Source organism: Hypanus sabinus, chromosome 11 (genome assembly GCF_030144855.1).
Source record: "Hypanus sabinus isolate sHypSab1 chromosome 11, sHypSab1.hap1, whole genome shotgun sequence".
Lineage (NCBI taxonomy): Eukaryota > Metazoa > Chordata > Chondrichthyes > Myliobatiformes > Dasyatidae > Hypanus > Hypanus sabinus.
This window is the reverse complement of record NC_082716.1, coordinates 68,114,069-68,137,077: the sequence shown is the minus strand read 5'-3', so window position 1 is coordinate 68,137,077 and position 23,009 is coordinate 68,114,069. Positions and strand designations below refer to the sequence as shown.

Sequence of the window (23,009 nt, the reverse complement as noted above, 5' to 3'; positions counted from 1 at the left end):
TCATTTGTTCACTCCGAGGAACTTAAAGCTTTTGACCTGTTCCACCTGCGCACCACCAATGTAGATGGGGTTGTGCAGTCTGCTACTCCTTCTGAAGTCAACAACCAATTCCTTCGTCTTGCTGACGTTGAGGGATAGGTTATTGTCTTTGCACCATGCCACCAGGTTCTTAATTTCCTCTCTGTACTCAGACTCATCACTACCCAAGATACGGCCTACAATTGTGGTGCCAGCAGCAAACTTATATATTGTGTTTGATGAAAACTTGGCTACACAATCATGGGTGCATCTCTGGCACTGAGACTGGACCCTCAGCTCAGAAGGGAAGGAGGTAAAAGAGTAGAGCAATAGTGATAGAGGATTCGATAGATGGGGGGCAGATAAGAGGTTCTGTGGAAGAGATCGAGAATCCCGGATGGTCTGTTGCCAGGGTCCGCAATTATCTCAGATCGAGTTCTTAGTATTCTCAAGAGGGACGGTGAGTAGCCAGATGTAGGGACCAATGATGTGGATAGGAAGAAGGAGGAGGTCCTGCGAAGATAGTTCAGGGAGTTAGGCGCAAAGTTGAAGGGTAGGACCTCCAAGGTTGCAATCTCAGGATTGCTACCCATGCCACGTGCTAGTGAAGCTAGAAATAGGAAGATAATGCAGCTAAATACATGGCTAAGAAGTTGGTGCAGGAGGGAGAGCTTCATGTTTCTGGACAATCGGGCCTTGTTCCAGGGAAAGTGGAACCTGTTCCGATGGGACGGGTTGCAACCTGAACTGGAGGAGGACTAACATCCTTGCGGGAAGTTTGCTAGTGCTGCTCTGGGGGGTTTAAACTAGATTTGCAGGGGGAGGGGAATCAGAGTGTTAGAGCAGATGGTGTTAGAGGTGGAGGAGGATAAAGGTTATGCGAGAGCTGCAAGTATAGTGCATGAAGTAAAGCCAGATCTAGCATATAAAGAGGCTTTGAGGAAAGAGAAACAGAATAAAGGGTGTAAAGGTAGTAAGGTAGAAGGGCTAAGTGCATGTACTTCAATGCAAGAAGTGTCAGGAACAAAAGTGATGAACTGAGAGCTTGGATACATACATGGAATTATGACGTAGTGGCCATTACAGAGACTTGGCTGGCACCAGGGCAGGAATGGATTCTCAATATTCCTGGATTTCAGTACTTTAAAAGGGATACAGAGGGGGTAAAAAGGGGAGGAGGGGTGGCATTACTAATCAGGGATACGATTACAGCTACAGAAAGGGTCGGTAATGTAGCAGGATCCTCTTTTGAGCCAGTATGGATAGAAGTCAGGAACAGGAAGGGAGCAGTTACTCTACTGGGGGTATTCTATAGGCCCCCTGGTAGCAGCAGAGATACTGAGGAGCAGATTGGGAGGCAGATTTTGGAAAGGTGCAAAAATAACAGGGTTGTTATCATGGGTGACTTTAACTTCCCTAATATTGATTGGCACCTGATTAGTTCCAATGGTTTAGATGGGGTAGAGTTTGTCAAGTGTGTCAAGGATGGGTTCCTGTCACAGTATGTTGACAGGCCAACTAGGGGGAATGCCATGCTAGATCTAGTATTAGGTAACAAACCGGGTCAGGTCACAGATCTCTCAGTGGGTGAGCATCTGGGGGACAGTGATCACCACTCCCTGGCCTTTAACATTATCATGGAAAAGGATAGAATCAGACAGGACAGGAAACTTTTTTTATTGGGAAGGGCAAATTATGAGGCTATAAGGCTAGAACTTGCGGGTGTGAATTGGGATGATGTTTTTGCAGGGAAATGTACTTTGGACATGTGGTTGATGTTTAGGGATCTCTTGCAGGATGTTAGGGATAAATTTGTCCCGGTGAGGAAGATAAAGAATGGTAGGGTGAAGGAACCATGAGTGATAAGTGAGGTGGAGAATCTAGTCAGATGGAAGAAGGCAGCATACGTGAGGTTTAGGAAGCAAGGATCAGATGAATCTATTGAGGAATATAGGATAGCAAGAAAGGAGCTGAGAAGAGCAAGAAGGGGGCATGAGAAGGCCTTGGAAAGGAAAACCCCAAGGCATTCTTCAATTATGTGAAGAACAAAAGGTTGACAGGAGTGAAAGTAGGACCGATTAGAGATAAAAGTGGGAAGATATGCCTGGAGGCTGTGGAAGTGAGCGAGGTCCTCAATGAATACTTCTCTTCGGTATTCAACAATGAGAGGGAAGTTGATGACGGTGAGGACAATATGAGTGAGGTTGATGTTCTGGAGCATGTTGATATTAAGGGAGAGGACGTGTTGGAGTTGTTAAAATACATTAGGATGGATAAGTCCCTGGGGCCTGACGTAATATTCCCCAGGCTGCTCCATGAGGCGAGGAAAGAGATTGCTGAGCCTCTGGCTAACATCTTTATGTCCTTGTTGTCCATGGGAATGGTACTGGAGGATTGGAGGGAAGTGAATGTTGTCCCCTTGTTCAAAAAAAGGTAGTAGGGATAGTCTGGGTAATTATAGACCAGTGAGCCTTACGTCTGTGGTGGGAAAGCTGTTGGAAAAGATTCTTAGGGATAGAATCTATGGGCATTTAGAGAATCATGGTCTGATCAGGGACAGTCAGCATGGCTTTGTGAAGGGCAGATTGTGTCTAACAAGCCTGATAGAGTTCTTTGAGGAGGTGACCAGGCATATAGATGAGGGTAGTGCAGTGGATGTGATCTGCATGGATTTTAGTAAGGCATTTGACAAGGTACCACACGGTAGGCTTATTCAGAATGTCCAGAAGGCATGGGATCCAGGGAAGTTTGGCCAGGTGGATTCAGAATTGGCTTGCCTGCAGAAGGCAGAGGGTCGTGGTGGAGGGAGTACATTCAGATTGGAGGGTTGTGACTAGTGGTGTCCCACAAGAATCAGTTCTGGGACCTCTACTTTTTGTGATTTTTATTAACGACCTGGATGTGGGGGTAGAAGGGTAGTTTGGCAAGTTTGCAGATGACACAAAGGTTGGTGGTGTTGTGGATAGTGTTGAGGATTGTCGAAGATTGCAGAGAGACATTGATAGGATGCAGAAATGGGCTGAGAAGTGGCAGATGGAGTTCAACCCAAAGTGTGAGGTGGTACACTTTGGAAGGACAAACTCCAAGGCAGAGTACAAAGTAAATGGCAGGATACTTGGTAGTGTGGAGGAGCAGAGGGATCTGGGGGTTCTTTCAGATCCCTGAAAGTTGCCTCACAGGTAGATAGGGTAGTTAAGAAAGCTTATGGAGTGTTAGCTTTCATAAGTCGAGGGATAAAGTTTAAGAGTCACAGGGTAATGATACAGCTCTATAAAACTCTGGTTAGGCCACACTTGGAGAGCTGTGTCCAGTTCTGGTCGCCTCACTATAGGAAGGATATAGAAGCATTGGAAAGGGTACAGAGGAGATTTACCAGGATGCTGGAATACATACAGAATGCTGGAAGAACTCAGCAGGTCAGGCAGCATCTGTGAGAAAAGAGTAGCCAATGTTTCGGGCCGAGACCCTTCATCAGGAATGCTGCCTGGTTTAGAGAGTATGCATTATGATCAGAGATTAAGGGAGCTAGGGCTTTACTCTCTGGAGAGAAGGAGGATGAGAGGAGACATGATAGAGGTATACAAGATATTAAGAGGAATAGACAGTGGACAGCCAGTGCCTCTTCCCCAGGGCACCACTGCTCAATACAAGAGGACATGGCTTTAAGGTAAGGGGTGGAAAGTTCAAGGGGGATATTAGAGGAAGGGTTTTTACTCAGAGTGGTTGATGTGTGGAATACACTGCCTGAGTCAGTGGGTGGAGGCAGATACACTAGTGACATTTAAGAGACTACTAGACAAGTATACGGAGGAATTTAAGGTGGAGGGTTATAAGGGAGGCAGGGTTTAGGGTCAGCACAACATTGTGGGCCGATGGGCCTGTTCTGTGCTGTATTGTTCTATGAGGAAAGGGATTGCTAATATTTTGGGTCAAACCCCTGCACTAGAACCCAGCCCCTAGCCTTGATGCAGAGTTACAACCCAAAATGTGGACATTTTCTTTCCTCGCGCAGACACTGCTTTTCCCGTTGAGTTCCTCCAGCAGATTGTTCATTGATCCAAGCTGCAGCATCTGAAGTCCCTTGTGTCTCTGGTGAAAAGGCTTCAGCTGACAGGATCTGAGCCACTCATTGCAGGATACCAAGACTCTGATCAGTCACTGCATTTATGTGACTGATCTAAGTTGCTTGTCAATGGTGACTGACTATAGTATTAATATTGGGGAACTGGCAACAATAATGCCATTGAACATCCTGTTGGAGAAATTAGATACCTACACTTCTGTGGCACAGAAACTGCATGACTGAATGTTGCCTTGGTCTTGCTGTATGCAAGCATGGGCTGCTTCACTTGGGAGGAGGGCAGGGTGGAGTGGCAGAGGGTGGACTCCACTGCTCGCAGCACAGGTGGAGAGAGGGTCCCCAGAAGGCACGCATGCACACTCAGTGTACTGTTCACCGAGGGAGGTGGGAGGTGGGTGGGGCTGAGGAAATTCCAGACAACACGGACGGACGTCAGACAGTCTACCACAGTGACACTGTCACCCTCAAGACCAGTGATGGTGCCAAAATCATTGCCATCAATGGGCACAGATACTTCCAGGCCATTTAGTCCAAGTACCCTCATCCCTAACAGCCCAGGTGCCCCTGTCACTAACAGTTCTGGTGCCCCAGCTTCAGTCATAATATTTTTTGTGGCAAATTGCCCCCATAGTCCTGTTTCTAACATTGCCTGTGCCCTGTCACTAACAGTCCTGGTACCCTATTGCTATCAGACCCAGTGCCCTCTCACAGACAGTCCCAGAGTTCCTGTCACCAATATTCCCAGTATCAGATGGAATTGAATGTTGTACAATCATCCCACCTCTGACTTAATCATGGAAGGAAGGTAAGTGGCCTTTACCAGGAAGGCTGAAGATAAATGGCCCTGAGACACGACCTTCAGGAAATTCTTGAGTGATTCTGATGGGTAGAATTATTGACCCCGGTAAACCATAACTGTCTACAACCATTAAGATTATGTCTTGATGCCATTGCCTTAAGTTTTAACAGGGCTCCTTAATGCTGCACACAGTCAAACAATGTCTTGGTGACAAGGGAGGTATTCTCACCTCAGCTCTGGAATTAACCCACATTTGGAAAAAGCTGTGAAGAGCGTGGGAGCATTGTGGTGCCGGTCAAAGACAGAATAGTTATTCATGAGTTTCCACTGATGGTGATGTTTCTGTTTACTTCACTGGGAGCTGGGAAATTGCCTGATTCTATAACCTATGGACTCACATTTGCTGACTCCACAACCCGTGTTCTCAGTATTATTTTCATTTGCACAACCTGCCTTCTTTTGGACATCGGTTGTTTGTCAGCCTTTGTTAACGTATAGATCTTTGTATGTCTTTATTTTCCTGTAAATGCCCGCAAGAAATGAATCTGAAGGTAGCATATGATAACATATATGTACTTTGATAATAAATTTACCTTGCCTTTGACTTTTGAATGGATATATCCTGCTTTTCACCAACAACCTGACAATTACCCATACAAAATGCTGGAGGATCTCAGCAGGTCAGGCAGCGTCTATGGAAAACAGGCGACGTTTCGGGCCAAGGCTTTGGATTTCCAGCTTGTGAAGATTTTCTTCTGTTTGGGATTTCCCACAATATCCTGTGTAATGCTGACACTCGGAGTGTCAGTGGGTCTGATAGCAAAGGGTACCAGGACTGTTACCGACAAGAGCTCTGGCAATATTAAGGAGAGGAGTACGGGGGCTATTTGCCACGTAAGTATTGGGTCTGGTTGCAACTGGAGCACCAGGACTGTTAATGACAGGGGTACTGGGCTTAGGGACGATGGTACTTGTTCTAAACGACCGGGAAGTATCCGTGCCCATTGATGGTGATGACATTGGCGCCGTCTCTGGCATTGAAGTCGGCGATGTCACTGCGGCAGTCAGCCCGATGTGCAGCCGTGTTGTCCGGAACCTCCTCAGCCGCCAACCCCACCCGCCTCCCACCTCCTCAGGTGGAGCGGAGCCCGAGTGCGCACGCGTACCTTCTGGGGCCACTCTCGGCACCTGTCCTACGAGCGGAGCAGCCCCACCGCAGCCGCTCCACCCTCCCCTCCTCTCAGCCCAGCGCACGGACAGGAAGCATGGGCAACTTCTCCAACACTTCGACCTGCTGCGACGGAGCTTTGGGCGGGAACATTCCGTGGGCTGTCACCTACGCGCTGATGGCAGTGGCCGGGAGCACGGCCAATTTGCTGGTCATTTACCTGGTGTGCTCAGTCAGGAGGCTCCGCAGCACCAGCAACGCCTTCATCGTCAACGTGTGCGCCGCCGACCTGCTGCTCTGCGCCCTCTGGATGCCCCAGGAGGCAGCAGCTCTGGCTCAGCCGCCGCCCCCGGCCGCCGAGCACAGCATAGCCGGGGCGCTGCTCTGGATCGGGCTGCTCGCCTCCCTCTTCTCGCACTCGCTCGTCGCCCTCAACCGCTGCGCGCTGATCACCAGACTGCCGGCGGCTTACCGAGACCTCTACCGGCGAAGGAACGCCGTGGCGATGATCGCAGGCTCCTGGCTGGCGGCCGGCTCGCTGCTGCTCCCCTGGCTGGCAGGGCGAGGTGACAGCAGCCGCCGCCCGTTCGGGGCTTGCTCCCGGCTCCCGGCCGTCGGCCCCGTCCTCGCCCGCGGCTGTTCGGCCTCTGCTAGCCCTTATCCCGGCGCCGTTACCGCCGCCGCCATCCTGGCTCAGACCGCCGTCCTGCTGGGCGCCTACTCCAGAATACTGCGCCGGGTGCAGGTCAGCGCGAAGAGAGTCAGCGTCCTCAACTTCCAGGTCATTAGCAACTTGCCCTACCCGTTTGCTAGGAAGGACAGAAGGTCCCGCTTCTACGTCTCCTTCGTCCTGTGCGCCTTCTTGCTGAGCACCGAGCCTTTCCTGTGGGTGCTGATCTTCGGGCTGTTTCAGCCGGTGTCCACTGCTCTCTCCAACCTCGCCTGGCTGCTCTTCACCCTGCTCTTCGTGCTGAGCCCCTACCTGTACACCCGCAAGAACGAAGAGTTCAAAAGATCCCTGCGAACTCTCCTCGGCATCGAGCTCACCAGAGAGCCGGCGGGGGCCGAGCCGGTGATCCAGGCGGTGTCGCGATGATCCTGCCTTCTCAAGCCGGAGACAGGGGCGGCCCAAAGCCCGAGTTGTGCAGAAACTTCACACTGGATCAGCAGTGCCACGGATTCAAGCTCGCCGGAGTGTGAAAGACTGTATTAATAACGTACTATTAAAAAAGTGGGTAACTTCCTATATGGCGGTGACCCGCGTGGAGTCTGCCCGAGGTCAAGTCCAATTTGGTGTACCACGACGTGTGTGTGTGTGTCCGTTGTGCGTCAGGTTTATGTTGGACAGCTCCCGACTTTTCTGAAAATACTGACATTTATTCTGCTGTTCTGATTCCGTTTCAATCGCGGGACCAGGGTTGAGCCGGCTCGATTAGCCCACTCCTCATCAGCTTTGATTTGCGGCGGGCAGTGAAGAGTTACCACGTTGGTTTCTGGTGTGGAATCACACGGCAGTCGTCCTCCCGGTGAGGCAACATTGTATCATATTTTAAATACAATTCGGTAGTTTCACGGTCATCTTTACACGCATGTTCCAGATTATTTAATGTATATTTAAACCTCATCTGCCATGGTTGTTTAAAACTCATGCCAAAAGATCACTAATTCGGGTCCGGGCATTCGCCTACTAATCGAAACATTTTAATAGCAGCGGGCTCTGTTTGAATTTGCCTTGACATTTAGACAGGTGTGGGGAAGAGAGCCCAACCGCATCACTGGCTTGTGTCGGCCCCTCGCACACGCGATTGGTAATTTGTTTATTATCGTCCCCACATACAGACATACAGTGAAAGGTTTTTGTTTACATGCCGTTTAGATATACTATCCCGCAAGGAAGTGGAGCTAATACATAAAAATAAACAAAACAGAATATAGTGTTAGAGAGAATGTGCAGTGCAGGCTGATAAAGAAACTGCAAAGGTACTTGGGAAGTCAAGAGATTATCTTTCAGCGTATGGGAGGCGTGATCAAGAGACTCATACGGTAAATGGAAGCTGTCCTTTAGTAATTACCTGCTAAATTTGGAATGCATTTCAAAGCTAAATGTTATACTTGGAGTTCAGACAGTGTGAAATATCTCCTGAGAGCTACCCAGTTTAAGGTGAGATGTGTGAACTGTAGATGGTGGAAGCATTCAGCAGGCCAGGCAATATCTGGAGGAAGAGAAAAAGGGTTAACATTTCAGTCAGCAGATCTTTGGTGGGGTCTCTGATACGGTCACTGTAACGTTTACTCCGTTTCTCTCTTCACAGATGCTGACTGGCCTGCTGGGTGTTGGCACCATTTTGGAATTTTATCTCAGATTCCCAGTACTTTCAGGTATATTTCTTAAGGAAATAAATTTGCACGTCACTGTACCAGTTCGGATAGGGGTATGGAGGCCTATGGTCCAGGTGCTGGTCGATGAGAGTTTAAACGGTTCGGCACGGACTAGATGGGCAGATGGGCCTGTTTCTGTGCCGTATTTTTCTATGAACAGTTTTCGCTTCTGCAGGAACATCGTTTTTACTTTGTTTATGCAGCAAGCGAACAGATTAAGTTTCCCCCGAACCGCCCTTTGAAATTGGAACGCGATTTTTTTACCTGCTTGACGAACTCTGGAAAAATGATGCGAGACGAGCTTTCGTCCGGAGCCATGAGGGCCTTTCGGGCGCCGTGTGCTGCGAATTGGGAGGAGGTGGCTCACCAGCAGTTCTTTCCAAGATTCTCCTGGAAAGCAGGATTTTACCATTTTGTGGCAGCAGTTTAGAAAAGCGAAGCGCAGAGTGGCGGAACTGCTCCAGCCCCTCGAAACGTCGTGGCCTTCTGCTCACATGACGGGGAGAGGGGTTAGTGCCGCGGGAGGTGGGGCGAATTCTGTGGGAAATGCTTGCCCCTCTCTCAGAACCGGGGCAGTTTGCAGCGGATAGACGGGCACATGCCTCTCACAGCCGCATACCTTACTCAAGTGGTGCCAACAATTCGAGTCCCTGACCAAGATTTGATTGTTACCAATTGGGAAATGGAGGCAATTACCTTTAAGATTTTGTTGGTGTTAGCATATTCACTTCTACTTGGTCTAGAGTGGTTCCTATTTTACATGCCTGTCCGAGGTGAGAACGTGCCCCACATCTGGCATACGGCATATTTTAAATTCACCTCACCAGAAGTCACAGCTCAGAACCGGGCATTTTTGGCCCGCTTGCAAATGTTCCTCCACTCCATTCCAGTTTACTTAAGAGAATTTGTCACAATTATATACGTGAACTCATAACCCTCAATGTTGTTTTTGTGCTTCCACCCCGCGTGGAGGTTTGTTCCTAGATTTCTATTTTCTGACCTGCTGCGCCGTGGCTTTCTGTCGGGAGTGTCCTTGATCACTCTGGACCTTCCTTATTTTGGAAACAATGGTCAGTTTTTTTCGGGCGGGGAGGAAGTTTACAGGGGAAACAGATGGCCCGATATTTCTGGCAATGGACTAGAGCAGGAGATTCAATACCATCCACCTGAAAAAAAAGGTTCGCAGATAAATCGCTATTGCAGACAAGAAGGCACTGAATCAGCTGACAGACGGGGTAACTCCAGCCGTGTACACTAATCCCATGCTAACCCTGTCTGATTCTCCCCACGTTCCCATCCTCTCCCATCCTATTCGCGGAAATCTACCGTGGTCGATTAACCTAGCAACCTGCGTGTGCTTCAAATGTGAAGAAAACCGGAGCGTTTCGAGATGAGCAACGCGGGCACTGGAGGAACGTGCAAATTCCACATGGACAGCAGCTGCCGTCCAACCTGAGTGGCTGGAGATGGGAGCCCCAATGCAACTGCGCCGTTCTCCCTTCTCGATCCTTCTCCGCTCGAATCCTCCTTGGCGCCCATCCTTAGCCGCGGACATCTTCAAATTGAAGCTGACGCCAGACTCGGAAATACATGTGTGTGCGTGGTTAGAGATGTGTTATTTTAACATTAGCGATGAGCTGATAAGTGAGAGGAAGGAAATTAACAGTGAACAGAAGGTTTTTATCTACTGTAACCATGACAATTTAACATTATTTTGCAAGCTGTATTTTTGCACGTTATAATCTAGGAGGAAAATCACGGAAAATGACGGGAGAGAGGGGTCAGTGAAAGGCTGTAGGACGATCAGCCTAAATTTTTTGTTTCATGCAAGGGTTGTGTGCTTCGCAGCCGAGCCAGCCAGCATTTGACTGATTATCCCAATTTGCCCTTAAGAAGGGTGTGGTGAGCTGCCCTTCTGAACTGCTGCAGTCCTTGAGGAGTCCGGTTTCCCGCACTGCAGTCGGGGCGACAGTTCTGGGATTGCGATAGTAATATATAGTGTAAGAATGGTGATAAACTTCCGAGGCTTGGGGGGGGGGGGGGGTGGGGGGAACTTCAAGGTGGCTGTGTTCCCGTGTCGTAGGTTTGGAAGGTGATCACTAAGGATCACTAGAAAGTGTCCTGCAGATGCTTCGAACTGCTGTTACTGTGTCACCATGTGTTGTTGAAGCTGCACTTACCCAGGCAAGTGGACAGTGTTTCATCACGTTCCTGACTTGAGCCTTGTTGAAGATGCACAGGCTTTGGGGAGTTACCCACTGCAGGATCACCAGTCTCTGTTCTGCTCCTGTAACCATATTGTGTATTTGTGGCTACTTCAGTTAGCTCCTGATCAATGATGACCTCTGGTCAAGTGCCCTGCCTCAAGAGCTGGATTTGGGTTGCAAATCCCAAGCTCCATTCATTGACTCTCAACTCTGGATTTTGGTAGCAAACACACAGTGCCAGATCCCATAAGACCATAAGATATAGGAGCAGGAGTCAGCTATTTGGTCCATTGAGTCTGCTCCACCTTTCAATCATGGGCTGATCCAATTCTTCCAGTTATCCTCACTCCCTTGCCTTCACCCATACCCTTTGATGCCCTGGCTAAACAAGAACCTGTCTATCTGTGCTTAAATACACCAAATGACTTGGCCTCCACAGCTGCTTGTGGCAACAAATTCCACAGATTTACCGCCCTCTGATTAAAGTAATTTTTCTGCATCCCTGTTCTAAATGGACGTCCTTCAATCCGGAAGTCATGCCCTCTTGTCCTAGACTCCCCTACCATGGCAAATAACTTTGCCATATCTAATCTGTTCAGGCCTTTTGACATTCGGAATGTCTCTGTGAGATCCCCCCCCCCCCCACCATTCTTCTGATCTCCAGCGAATACAGTCCAAGAGTTGCCAGACGTTCCTCATACGGTAACCCTTTCATTCCTGGAATCATTCTCCTGAATCTTCTCTGAACGCTCTCCAATGTCAGTATATCCTTTCTAAAATTAGGAGCCCAAAACTGCACACAATACTTCAAGTGTGGTCTCACGAGTGCCTTACAGAGCCTTAACATCACATCCCTGCTCTTATATTCTATACGTCTGGAAACGAATGCCAACATTGCACTCTTCACCACTGACTCAATGTTTAGGATATCTTGTACAAGGACTCCAAAGATCCTTTGCATCTCTGCATTTTGAATTTTCTCCCCATCTAAATAATAGTCTGCTCATTTATTTCTTCCACCTAAGTGCATGGCCATACACTTCCCAACATTGTATTTCATTTGCCACTTCTGCAAGTTTTTAAAAGCTCCCCAATCTTCTATCTTTGTCCTGACGAAGGGTCTCGGCCTGAAACGTCGACAGCGCTTCTCCCTATAGATGCTGCCTAGCCTGCTGTGTTCTACCAGCATTTTGTGTGTGTTGCTGTTTGAATTTCCAGCATTTGCAGATTTCCTCGTGTTTGTTCTATCTTCCCACTAGCTTTGGCTTCCTTGTATGCCCTTTCTTTTGCTTTTACTTTGGCTTTGACTTCACTTGTTGGCCACAGTACTGTCTTTCTTCCATTGGAAATATTCTTCTTATTTGGAATACATCTATCTTGCATTTCTCTCGTTTTTGGCAGAAACTCCAGCCATTGCTGCTCTTCCTGCAAGTGTCCCTTTCCAGTCAACTTTGGCCAGTTCCCTTTTCATGCCATTGAAATTTCCTTTATTCCATGGAAATACCGACACCTTGGATTCTAGTTTCTCCTTCTCAAATTTCAAAGTGAACGCGATCATATTGTGATCACTGTTCCCTAAGGGTTCCTTAACCTTAAACTCTTTTATCGCTTCCAGATCACTGCACAACATCCAATCCAGCACAGCCGATCCCCTAGTGGGCTCAACAACAAGCTGTTCTAAAAAGCCATCCCTTTGACATTCTACAAATTCTCTCTCTTGAAGTCCAGTACTGGCCTAGTTTTTCCAGTTCACTTTCATGTTAAAATCCCCTCCGATTATCGTGACATTGCACATCTGACGTGCCTTTTCTATCTGCTGCAGTAATTTGTAATCCACATCCCTGATGCTGTTTGGAGGCCTGTATACAACTGCCATTAGGGTTCTTTTACCCTTCCCATTTCTTAACTCAACCCATAGAGACTCTACACCTTCCGCTCCTATGTCTTCCCATTCTAATGATTTAATATTATTTCCTATACATAGGGCCCAACCACTCCCTCTACCTACTAACCGTTCTTTCTGATACACCGTATATCCTTGGACGTTCAGCTCCCAATGGCAGTCATCCTTTAGCCAGGTTTCAGAGATGATCACAACATCATACTTGCCAATCTGTAGCTGCATTTCAAGATCATCCATTTTATCTCTTATGCTGCATGCATTCAAATATAACACTTCCAGTCCATTATTTGTTGCTTTCTGTTTTAACTGCACCACACCTCTGTTGCCTTGTAACTTACCCCACTGGCTGTGATTATGCCTCATCTTCTGCCTGTCCTTTCTATCATCTCTGTTGCACGTGATCTTTGATTTATTTCTGTTTTCCCCTTCCTCAGCCCTATCACTCCGGTTCCAATCCCCCTGCCAAGTTAGTTTAAACCTTCCCTAACAGCTCTGTTAAACCCACCTGCTAGGATGCTGGACCCCTTTGGGACCCCAAGTACCTGGATCCAGATCACAGACTCCAGGGTGGGATTAACTCCTGGAGTGCTCAACCAAAAGCAAATGCTGGAGATACTGAAAAACTAAAACAAACTGAGAGTAGAGATGAAAGGCTCCCAACCTGAAACATTTACTGTTTCTCTCCTCATTAACACTGCCTGACCTGCTAAGTACCACCATTATTGTCGGTTTTCATTTCAGATTTCATTTATCTGTGTTTTCCTGCTGTTCTGCGAACTCTAGGTGCCAGTCCATTGGCCTAATGATTGTGGCCCATATGGTCAACTCTCCATCCCTGTATCTCACTCACATACAATGGGTAGGGGAATTTCCTCTGGGTCACAAATACACGGCCAGTGGAAAATATCCAGTAAGAAACAAAAGGGGAGGGGGAAATGCAAAATGATAGGAGAAGACCGGAGGGAGTGGGGTGAAGCTGAGAGCCAGAAAGGTGATTGGCGAAAGTGATACAGAGCTGGAGAATGGAAAGGATCATGGGACAGGAGGCCTCGGGAGAAAGAAAGGGGGAGGGGAGCACCAGAGGGAGATGGAGAACAGGCAGAGTGATGGGCAGAGAGAGAGAAAAAAAAACAACTAACTATTGTCAGGGATGGGGTAAGAAGGGGAGGAGGGGCATTAACGGAAGTTAGAGAAGTCAATGTTCATGCCATCAGGTTGGAGACTACCCAGCCGGTATATAAGGTGTTCTTTCTCCAATTTGAGTGTGGCTTCATCTTGACAGTAGAGGAGGCCATGGATAGACATATCAGAACTGGAATGGGACGTGGAATTAAAATGTGTGGCCACGGGGAGATCCTGCTTTCTCTGGCGGACTGAGCATAGGTGTTCAGCGAAACTGTCTCCCAGTCTGAGACCCGACGCAGACTGGGAGACCGTTTCACTGAACACCTATGCTCGGTCCGCCAGAGAAAGCAGGATCTCCCAGTGGCCACACATTTTAATTCCACGTCCCATTCCCATTCTGATATGTCTATCCATGGCCTTCTCTACTGTCAAGTTGAATCCAAACTCAGGTTGGAGGAACAACACCTTATACACCGACTGGGTAGTCTCCAAACTGATGGCATGAACATTGACTTCTCTAACTTCCGTTAATGCCCCTCCTCCCCTTCTTACCCCATCCCTGACATATTTAGTTGTTTGTTTTTATTCTCTCTCTCTGCCCATCATGCTGCCTGTTCTCCATCAACCTCTGGTGCTCCCCCCTCCCCCTTTCTTTCTCCCGAGGCCTCCCGTCCCATGATCCTTTCCGTACTCCAGCTCTATATCACTTTCACCAATCACCTTTCCGGCTGTCAGCTTCACCCCACCCCCTCCAGTCTTCTTCTATCATTTTGCATTTCCCCCTCCCCCCACTACTTTCAAATCTCTTAGTATCTTTCCTTTCAGTTAGTCCTGACGAAGGGTCTCGGCCCAAAACGTCAACAGTGCTTCTCCCTATGGATGCTGCCTGGCCTGCTGTGTTCCACCAGCATTTTGTGTGTGTTGTACAGAAATATGTTTGTTTATTTTCCTGTCTCTGTTTAAAATGATACATCTCTAACATCATTAATATCAGATGACCAATGGCTATACATGTTAGTTGTCTTTCTCTCTCCTGGCCTGATCTGCTGACGTTTTTTCCTATTTCCAGTTATGAATACCCACATTGCTTTTGCTCCTCTGTTTTATTAACTATAGATTGCAGGTCACTGATTTATTAATTGATTTATTTTTCAGTGGGAACTAACTTCTTCAAATCCTGAATTCCACATTTTCTCTGAGGACCAAGAGAATTTTGTATAAACACAAACACAAGAGATTTTGCAGATACTGAAAATCCAAAGCAACACACACAAAATGGTGGAGGAACTCAGCAGGTCTGGCTGATAGGTCATCTGTGGAAACTAACAAATAGTCTACGTTTTGGGCAGAGACCTTTCATTGGGACCGTATAAACACAGCATCTGTTCAGAACAAACCTGGCTTCATGGATTGACCCAACACTCCCGCCTTGCAGATTTTGTACTGGCATCTCTTTAAATCCTGCGGATTCACATCTACGGAGTTATTCCTCACTTTATACTTCCTCCTCCTGGGTGCAGCTTGTTTGTTGTTCAGTGCATGGAAATGTAAAATGTTTAACTCAGGTGAAAAAGCAATTCTCTTTTAGTTCTCTTTATAATAAGTACCATTATGGTATCAGTATAAATAGTAGAATCACAATTTACCATAATCCTTTTCACAGTAGGGTTTAAACATGTACAGTATTCATTTCCTTGCTTTAATCTATTGATTATTTTGCTAGAATTAATTGGGAGTCAGAAAAGTTTACACAATTTCTGATGAGCAGTTCCAATTTAAGAAGGTCATGACTTGGAGGAGATGCAACTTGAGAGGTTTACAAGTGGTTAAGAAATCTGAACTGAGACAAGATTTCCAGGGCTGGATCAATTAGTGGAATTGTGAGACATGAAGTTCAGGTCGTTGAGAATATGAGGTGGTGCATTGGGAAGGGCTCTTGCAGCTATGGAGAATGGATATGAGACTTGGTGTTTCCATTTTGTAATTAAGGATGTGCAAGGGGCCAAAATGGAGAGATTTTTAGGGGATTGTTGGGCTGGATATTATAGAGATAGGGAGGATAATATGGATGGGTTGAATACAAGCATAATAATTCCAAAATTATTCCATGCACTTTGTTAGCAGGAGTAAAGACGTAGACTATTTTCTAAATGGGGAGAAAATTTAAAAATCGGAGGTGCAAAGGGACTTGGGAGTTCTTTGCAGGATTCCCTGAATGCTAATTGCAGGTTGAGTTGGTGGCGAGGAAGGCAAATGCAATGTTAGCATTCATTTTGAGAGGACTAGAATACAAGAGCATGGATGTAATGCGGAGGTTTTATAAGGCATTGGTCAGACCACATATCGAGTATTGTGATCAGTTTTGAGCCCCTTAGAAGATGTGTGGCACTGAAGAGGGTCCAGAGGAAGTTCATGAGAATGATTCTGGGAATGCAAGGGTTAATGTATGGAGAGCATTTGATGGCTCTGGGCCTGTAGTCTCTGGAGTTTAGAAAAATAAGGGGGATCTCACTGTAACCTATTGAATATTGAAAACCATAGAGTGGAATTGGAGAGGATGTTTCCTATAGTGGTGGAAATCTAGGAGCAGAAGACACAGCCTCAGAATAGACAGACATCCATTTAGAACAGATAAGAGCTGTAATTTCTTTAGCCAGAAGGTGGTGAATCTGTGGAATTCATGCCGCAGATGGCTTTGGAGGCCAAGTCATTGGATATGTTTAAAACAGAGGTTCTTGATTAGTCAGGGCATCAAAGGTTATAGGGAGAAAGCAAGGAAAGGGGGTTGAGAGGGATAATAAATCAGCCATTCAATGGGCCAAAGGGCCTAATTCTGTTAGTTACTATGCCTTACGGTCTCGCATCAACAGGTTAAGTAACATCAGTAAATGCAGGGGTGGTGAGTGAACTTAAACTGTTGTGAGCTACAGTGTGGTGAACAAAGTTTGAGATTTATGTTTATAAAGGGTAGAGAAGATGGCCAACAATCTATTTAAATGAACATCCGGAGGCAATGAAAGCATAGATGAAAGATTAGTCTTGAATTGCACAATTTCTCTTAATTCAAAGTATTTTGTACTTTTACAGTGAATGAGACAGCCTTTTATCCTTTGTTTTAGAAATTCAGACTGCAGCATTGAAAAACCTTTACAGTGTCAATCATCTTAACTGCAGGAAGATGGGAGACAGCAGGAAACAAGACAATGACGAAATGTTGGGTCAAGGGTGTCAAAGGTGATGATCCAAACAACCTTGAATCTATTCCAATGGACGGAAAGCGTTCAACCTTGCTAGATTGAACGGTTACTGTAAGGATCACTCCAGTAAGCAAAGCTGCGAGAAAACATCACCAATATTTAATTTAGCTGGGGGGTGTGCAACTGTCTAGGAACAACTGACATTTTCAGGGGCCACAGGTCACTCTCTTTAAAGTTAAAATGGTGTTCTCCTGGTGTGAATTATGTATTGCACTAATTGGCTTCCAGCCTGGAAGTGTTTTGCTTACTATGTATAAGAATGAAAAATATCACATCAACTTGTCATCTACTTCCTTGAACAGATTCTTAGCCAGGTATTCTTGGATTAAACTGCAAATCAGATGTGGCATTTCTCACATTTTTCCAAAATGTTTCAAAACTCATAAGTTGAAGTTGTGCCCTGCTGCTAAGGAAGCCAATGCCTAGGTTCATCCATTACAAAGGGAGGGGCTACTCAATCCATTCTTTATGCTGGCACTTTGAAAAGAGTTTGCCACTTTTCCCACTTACCCGCCATTCTCTTTACTCATGCAATGCTCTTTTTTTAAAAATGGAAGTCACCACCTTTTCAGGGTGGCGCACTCTAGTTTCTAACAGCCCACCAAATTATTTTCCTTATTTACTCCTCCTGCTCTGCCCCTCTTCTACCAGTTATGGAACTGATTACATCACTGTACAAGAGAAAACAATCCCATCTTCATTGCTTTTCTCTTTCTACTGCACCACTATTCTGGTAAATCTTTTCAGGACTCTATAAACTATTGTCAACCCACTTGCAGATAAAAAAAATGAGAAGTGTGGAGTGTTATCCTTAAAGCAGAGAGAGCCAAAAGAAGGTTTCAAATTCATGGATAGTTTTAACGGAATAAAAAATCCATTTCTAGGGAAGACTGATATTTAACCACAAGGTGCAAATTTAAGATGATTCCCAAACACAAAACCTTGGGTCAGGGTAAATTTATTAGCTGTCACATTCTGCAGATGGGGGCCATCCAGGGGAACACACAGAAAATACTGGAGGAACTCATCGGGTCAGTCAGCATCTATGGAAATGAATAACCAGTGGATGTCTCCGGGCCAAGACCCTTCATCAGGACTGGAAAGGCCCAGGATGAACTGGTACTCTGTGCTGCTATGGTTTGAAAGGCACTGCCTGAACTGGTGCTGAAAGCAGATTCAGTTGTAGATATTTTAGACGTTTCTGTATATTTTAATGTAAAATATAAAGCGGGGGACAAATTACAGGGAAGTATGACAAATTGCTAATTTGCCCTTGCCCAGACCTATAGCTTGGGGCTAACGATCTCCTTCAATATTCTATTGCCTGATCCGTGAATCTATTGACCGTAGAGCATATTGAGCTGCCAACAATTCAACTTAAATGGCTGACGGAGTCTGAACTGATGTGAGTGAAAAGGACCTTACGCGTTCAGTACATCCTGAAAAAGACGCAAATAAGTTGGGTGATAGACTACATAAGAACAGCAGAGGGCGCACAAAGTTGCAACACGTCAGGAAAACACAAAATACTGGAGCAGTTCAGCAGGTCAGGCAGTATGGAAATACAAAGTCGACGTTTGGGGCCGAGACCCTGCATTAGGACAAGCTCACTGTGGCTTGAAATTCAACCAGTCACTAATGTTTGAATGAGACATGAGCGCTCCGTTCATATTACCCACTCGCCGATGCTTTGGCAATGTTAAGTAAAGAGAATGAGCTCCCAGGGTAATTTTTAGCGGCCACTGTTGTTAACTTACTTTTCGGGCTCAATGCTTTGCTGGGAAAAGCAGCAGTCCTTCTGATGAAGATATTCCAAACGGGCAAGGTGATCTGTCCTGCTATTTGCACACTGAACACACCTGGACATCTTTTTAAATCACATTGCCTGCTACTTGTCAGCATTGGAGCAGTGTGGGTAGAGGTGTAGCTGGTTTGGGAGTGCAGGTCTTCCTGCCTGTGTATATTTCAACATGGTCTTCAGCAATTGCATGCTGGACTCTGCTGATGCTGAGGACGGAGCCCTCTCTCCCTGGTTCGTGATTAACTGCTTGCTGGCAGATGTATTAGGAGAGCATACTTCAGCCTGGCCTGTGGTCCTGAGGTCACTTTGTCAGTTGCAGGCTGCCTTGCTGCTTGCTAAGTTATTGTTTCGTTATACTAGCGCCTCACTGTTGGCATTGCCCAGTGCTGCCCTTGGCATGCCTTTCAACAGTGTCTACTGCCTCAAGGTTGATCGGCTGGTTTGATGTTAAGGGTGGAGTGAAGGATGTGAGGTTATAAGTTGTGGTGGAATGAAGTTCTGCTGCTGATCTTCCAGAGTAACCTGCAATTGCCCAGTTTGCTCTATCGAGTGTAGCTCTTTGCCCTGTAACTGTGAAGATGGGATTTTGTTTCCAGTAGGGTTATGTGGTGGTTGCTTTCCCCAATATCACAGACAGATGAACATACCACAGGGACTGAAACAGACTGATAAATATACTACAGAGAATGATTGAAGAGAATGAGGTCAAATATGTTTATTCATCATGATTGCTGACAAACTCTCTTCCACAATCTAGTCTGGCAATAATATCCTTTGGTACTTGGTCAGGCTGGTCACTGATATGATGGAGAGTAATGTCCCTCACCTAGATCATGTTCTGTCTCCTTGCTACTTTCAGTGCATTTTCCAGTCATTGATCAACACGGTGTTAACTTTCATCAATATTAATAGTAGACTCAATCGCTGTGTATGCCCGAAGAAAGCCAGGTTCTTTTCTTGAATTGCCACTTTGAAACTCTTATTGGAAATGGCACATTTTCATGTTGCTTGAGTTATTATTGCTGATCCACCCTGTGATGATTATTATCTGGTCAGACGGAGAGAGGATAGTGAATAGAAGTCTCACCCGGTGGGTCCCTGGTATCAGTGTCCTCAGGAGAAGAAAAGGAAGCCCTTAAGTGCAGAAAAAGGACACATTGTGATTTAGAAAAAATATGATGGTTCAGTTCATTGTTAAAGCTGTCTTATTTGGAGAAAGGTTCAAGTATTACTACTTAACACAAATCCGGCAACTGTATATTAGATCTGATTTGGAAGAGCAGTCTTCAAAGCCATGCTGTTCAATTATGGAATTATCATAATGTGAGGATGTCAAGTCACTTGCCCCTCACAAGTACTTTGGCTTCAGATGTATTATCAGCCAGGAGTTCCTCTTATAGTACATTCAGTAAGAAAAGATCAAGTTCAGTGAAGGGCCTAATACTCGCATTATAACTAATGGATGCATTGTAATACAGACACAGCATAATGATCTCTCAACCTTCAAGTTACAGTCCGTGGATAAGACCCTTGTTGTCTGTCAATCACGTACTGAAATAGACTTACTTCCAACATCAGAGCTAGTAACATCAGCTTCTCAACTAACAGGAGCTGCTGTGGCTGGTTGTTCTTTGAGGCAATAACTGGAATGATTTCATCCAGATAAAACCCTTGTCAAACATTGGTTCTGAATGCTGAGCGATCCTGTTTTATTCTCATGATATAAAACTGTTGCTTCATAAATGCTTACTTCATTTGATATTGCTTTAGTCAAGTAGCAAGCAGACTGCTCTCACAAAAAGCGAAAAGCAATGTATTGCAGAGAGGGAATTTTTGCCTATTCTTTCAAACAAGATATTAAAATGAACACGTGAATGTTGTAATTTTTCTTCTATTTCACACAGTTCTAGTTGACATAACTTGGGAAAATCAAACTGTGAGTTTTATTTCAGTGATCATGTCAGACTTTAGCAATGAATGCAGAGTGGTATGCCACAACGTTTTTCAGTAAGATAGTGGATGTTTTAATGGTTGTTATGTATCTGATACTGAACAGAATAGTGCTAAATGTTTGAACTCTTAACACCAGACAGGAAGAAGGGTGGTAGTGGTGACAGTTATGGGTGTTGCTATGACTATATTTACATTAACCATGTCTTAAATGCTGATTTATCTGGATATTTTAAGTCATTGTCATAGGTGAGACTGCAGTCTTTCAGTAACAACACTTCCATCTGAAAGAGGTCACTACCACAGGAGATAGATAGTTTTAGTTAGCTATATACAGTGCCTATACAAAGTACTCACACTTCCCCCTCGGAAGTTTTCATTTTTTATTGTTTTACAACATTGAAATACAGTGAATTTAATTTGGTTTTTTTGATGACTCTGATCAACAACAAAAGACTCTCTCCTGTCAAAGTGAAAACAGATCTCTACAAAGAGATCTAAATTAATTATAAATATAAAATACAAAACAATTATATATGTATTCACTCCTTCAAGTCATTATTTAACAAATGGTGTGTTTTTGATGATGTGTGGTGTTTGGCTTATGGTGTTTAGTCTGATGGCCGAAAAGCATAATTTTGGTTTCATCAGACCATAGAACCTTCTTCCAGCTGACATCAGAGTCTCCCACATTCCTTCTGGCAAACTCTAACCAAGATTTCATGTGAGTTTTTTCAAAAGTGGCTTTCTCTTTGCCATTTTCCCATAAAGCTGCAAAGTACCTGGGCAACAATTGTTGTATATGCAGTCTCTCCCAGCTCAGCCAATGAAGCTTGTACCTGCTCCAGAGTTGTCATAGGTCTCTTGATGGTCTCCATCACTAGTTCCCTTCCTGCACAATCACTCAGTTTTTGAGGATGGCCTGCTCTAGGCAGATTTACAGCTGTGCCATATTCTTTCCATTTCTTGATGACTGACTTAACTATACTCAGTGACTTGGAAATTTTCTTGTCTCCATCTCCTGACTTGTGCTTTTCAATAATCTTTTTGTGGAGCTGCTTGGAGTGTTCTACTGTCTTCACGGTGTAGTTTTTGCCTGGATACTGACTCACCAGCAGATGACCTTCCAGATACAGGTGCATCAATTGAAACAGCTTGACTGCACACAGGTCTCCAAAACAGATCTCCATTTAACTAATTATATGACTTCTAAAACCAGTTGGCTGCACCAATGATAATTTAGATCACTTTGTAGAGATCTGTTTTCAGTTTGACATGAAAGAGCCTTTTTCTGTTGATCTGTGTCAAAACAAAACAAATTAAATCCACAGTTATTCTATGTTGTAAAACAATAAAACATGAAGGCTTCCAAGTGGGGTGAATACTTTTTATGGACACTGTATGTTTGTAACTTTATTGCTGGGAACTGACTGTGGTATTCACCTGGGTTAGGGTTTCTCAGATGGAATGGTATCTATGCATGCAGAAAACTGACTCTTGTAAATTCCTACAAAAAGCACAAATGGACCCTGATGATGAGTTTCAAATATCTCACCCTCCCATTGTCACGAGTTCCAGTTCCTCAGGCAGTCAATATCCAGCAACTCTGTGGAATGAGGCAGCCATTGAATATGGTAGTTCACCAGTGTCTTCTCAAAGGAAATTGGGAATGACCTTGGAAGCCTGTAAATGTTAAACAATACCAGGATTGAGCGGAGAAGCAGACAGCATCTTTCACACTGTATGACAAGCAGTCATGGTGTATTCAAGGACTACTGGAGCACGTAACAACATTAAGAGTCACTGACTTGAAACATCCTGCAAACATAAAGCAGATCAGTTGGCCCAAGCTGTATCTGACCGCCAAGCCAGCGTTCAATAGTCTCCATTCATAGAATGAATCAAGTTGCATTTCTCTCAAAAGTCTGCTTGCACAGAGAGGATTAAGGTGTGATGGTTGGCAACTGTACTACGCAGAAGTTGATGCGTAGAAGGAAGTTGAACAGCAAGTGTTCAACATTAACAAGAGAATATCTGCAGTTGCTGGAAATCCAAGCAGCACATACAAAATGCTGGATGAACTCAGCATGCTAGGCAGCATCTGTGGAAAGAACATAGACAACTTTTTGAGCTGAGACTGTACTCTTTTCCATAGATACTGGCTGGCCTGCAAGGTTCCTCCAGCATTTTGAGTGTTTTGCTAAGTGTTCAACATTTTTGGATCAAGTGGAATTATACATCACACTCTTTTTTAACTGCCTTTTAGTTTAGGTCTGAGGAGGTGCAACATGTGCAAAACTAAGGACTAAAATTTTTTTAAA

General features: G+C 45.3%; 1 protein-coding gene and 1 long non-coding RNA gene across 6 annotated transcripts in view; one reads left to right on the top strand and one right to left on the bottom strand.

Annotated features, from left to right (window-relative positions):
- Window positions 1-5,594, bottom strand: part of LOC132402089 (uncharacterized) — a 108,315-nt gene extending 102,721 nt beyond the window's left edge. The window contains exon 1 of the long non-coding RNA XR_009514804.1: window positions 5,492-5,594. This is a non-coding gene — a long non-coding RNA (uncharacterized LOC132402089). The remainder of the gene's footprint in view (window positions 1-5,491) is intronic.
- Window positions 5,595-5,905: 311 nt separating this feature from the next.
- The window catches only part of gpr88 (G protein-coupled receptor 88), a 90,280-nt gene continuing 73,176 nt past the window's right edge, over window positions 5,906-23,009 (top strand). For 2 of the 5 annotated variants that reach the window (XM_059984649.1, XM_059984650.1), the window contains exons 1-2: window positions 5,906-7,592; window positions 8,379-8,445. In XM_059984649.1, the coding sequence (XP_059840632.1) occupies window positions 5,906-7,162 (1,257 nt within the window). In that variant the 3' untranslated portion in view covers window positions 7,163-7,592; window positions 8,379-8,445. Of the gene's footprint in view, window positions 7,593-8,378; window positions 8,446-14,835; window positions 15,246-16,799; window positions 18,897-23,009 lie in introns of those variants that run through there. The other 3 variants (XM_059984645.1, XM_059984647.1, XM_059984648.1) reach the window with 3 other exon arrangements.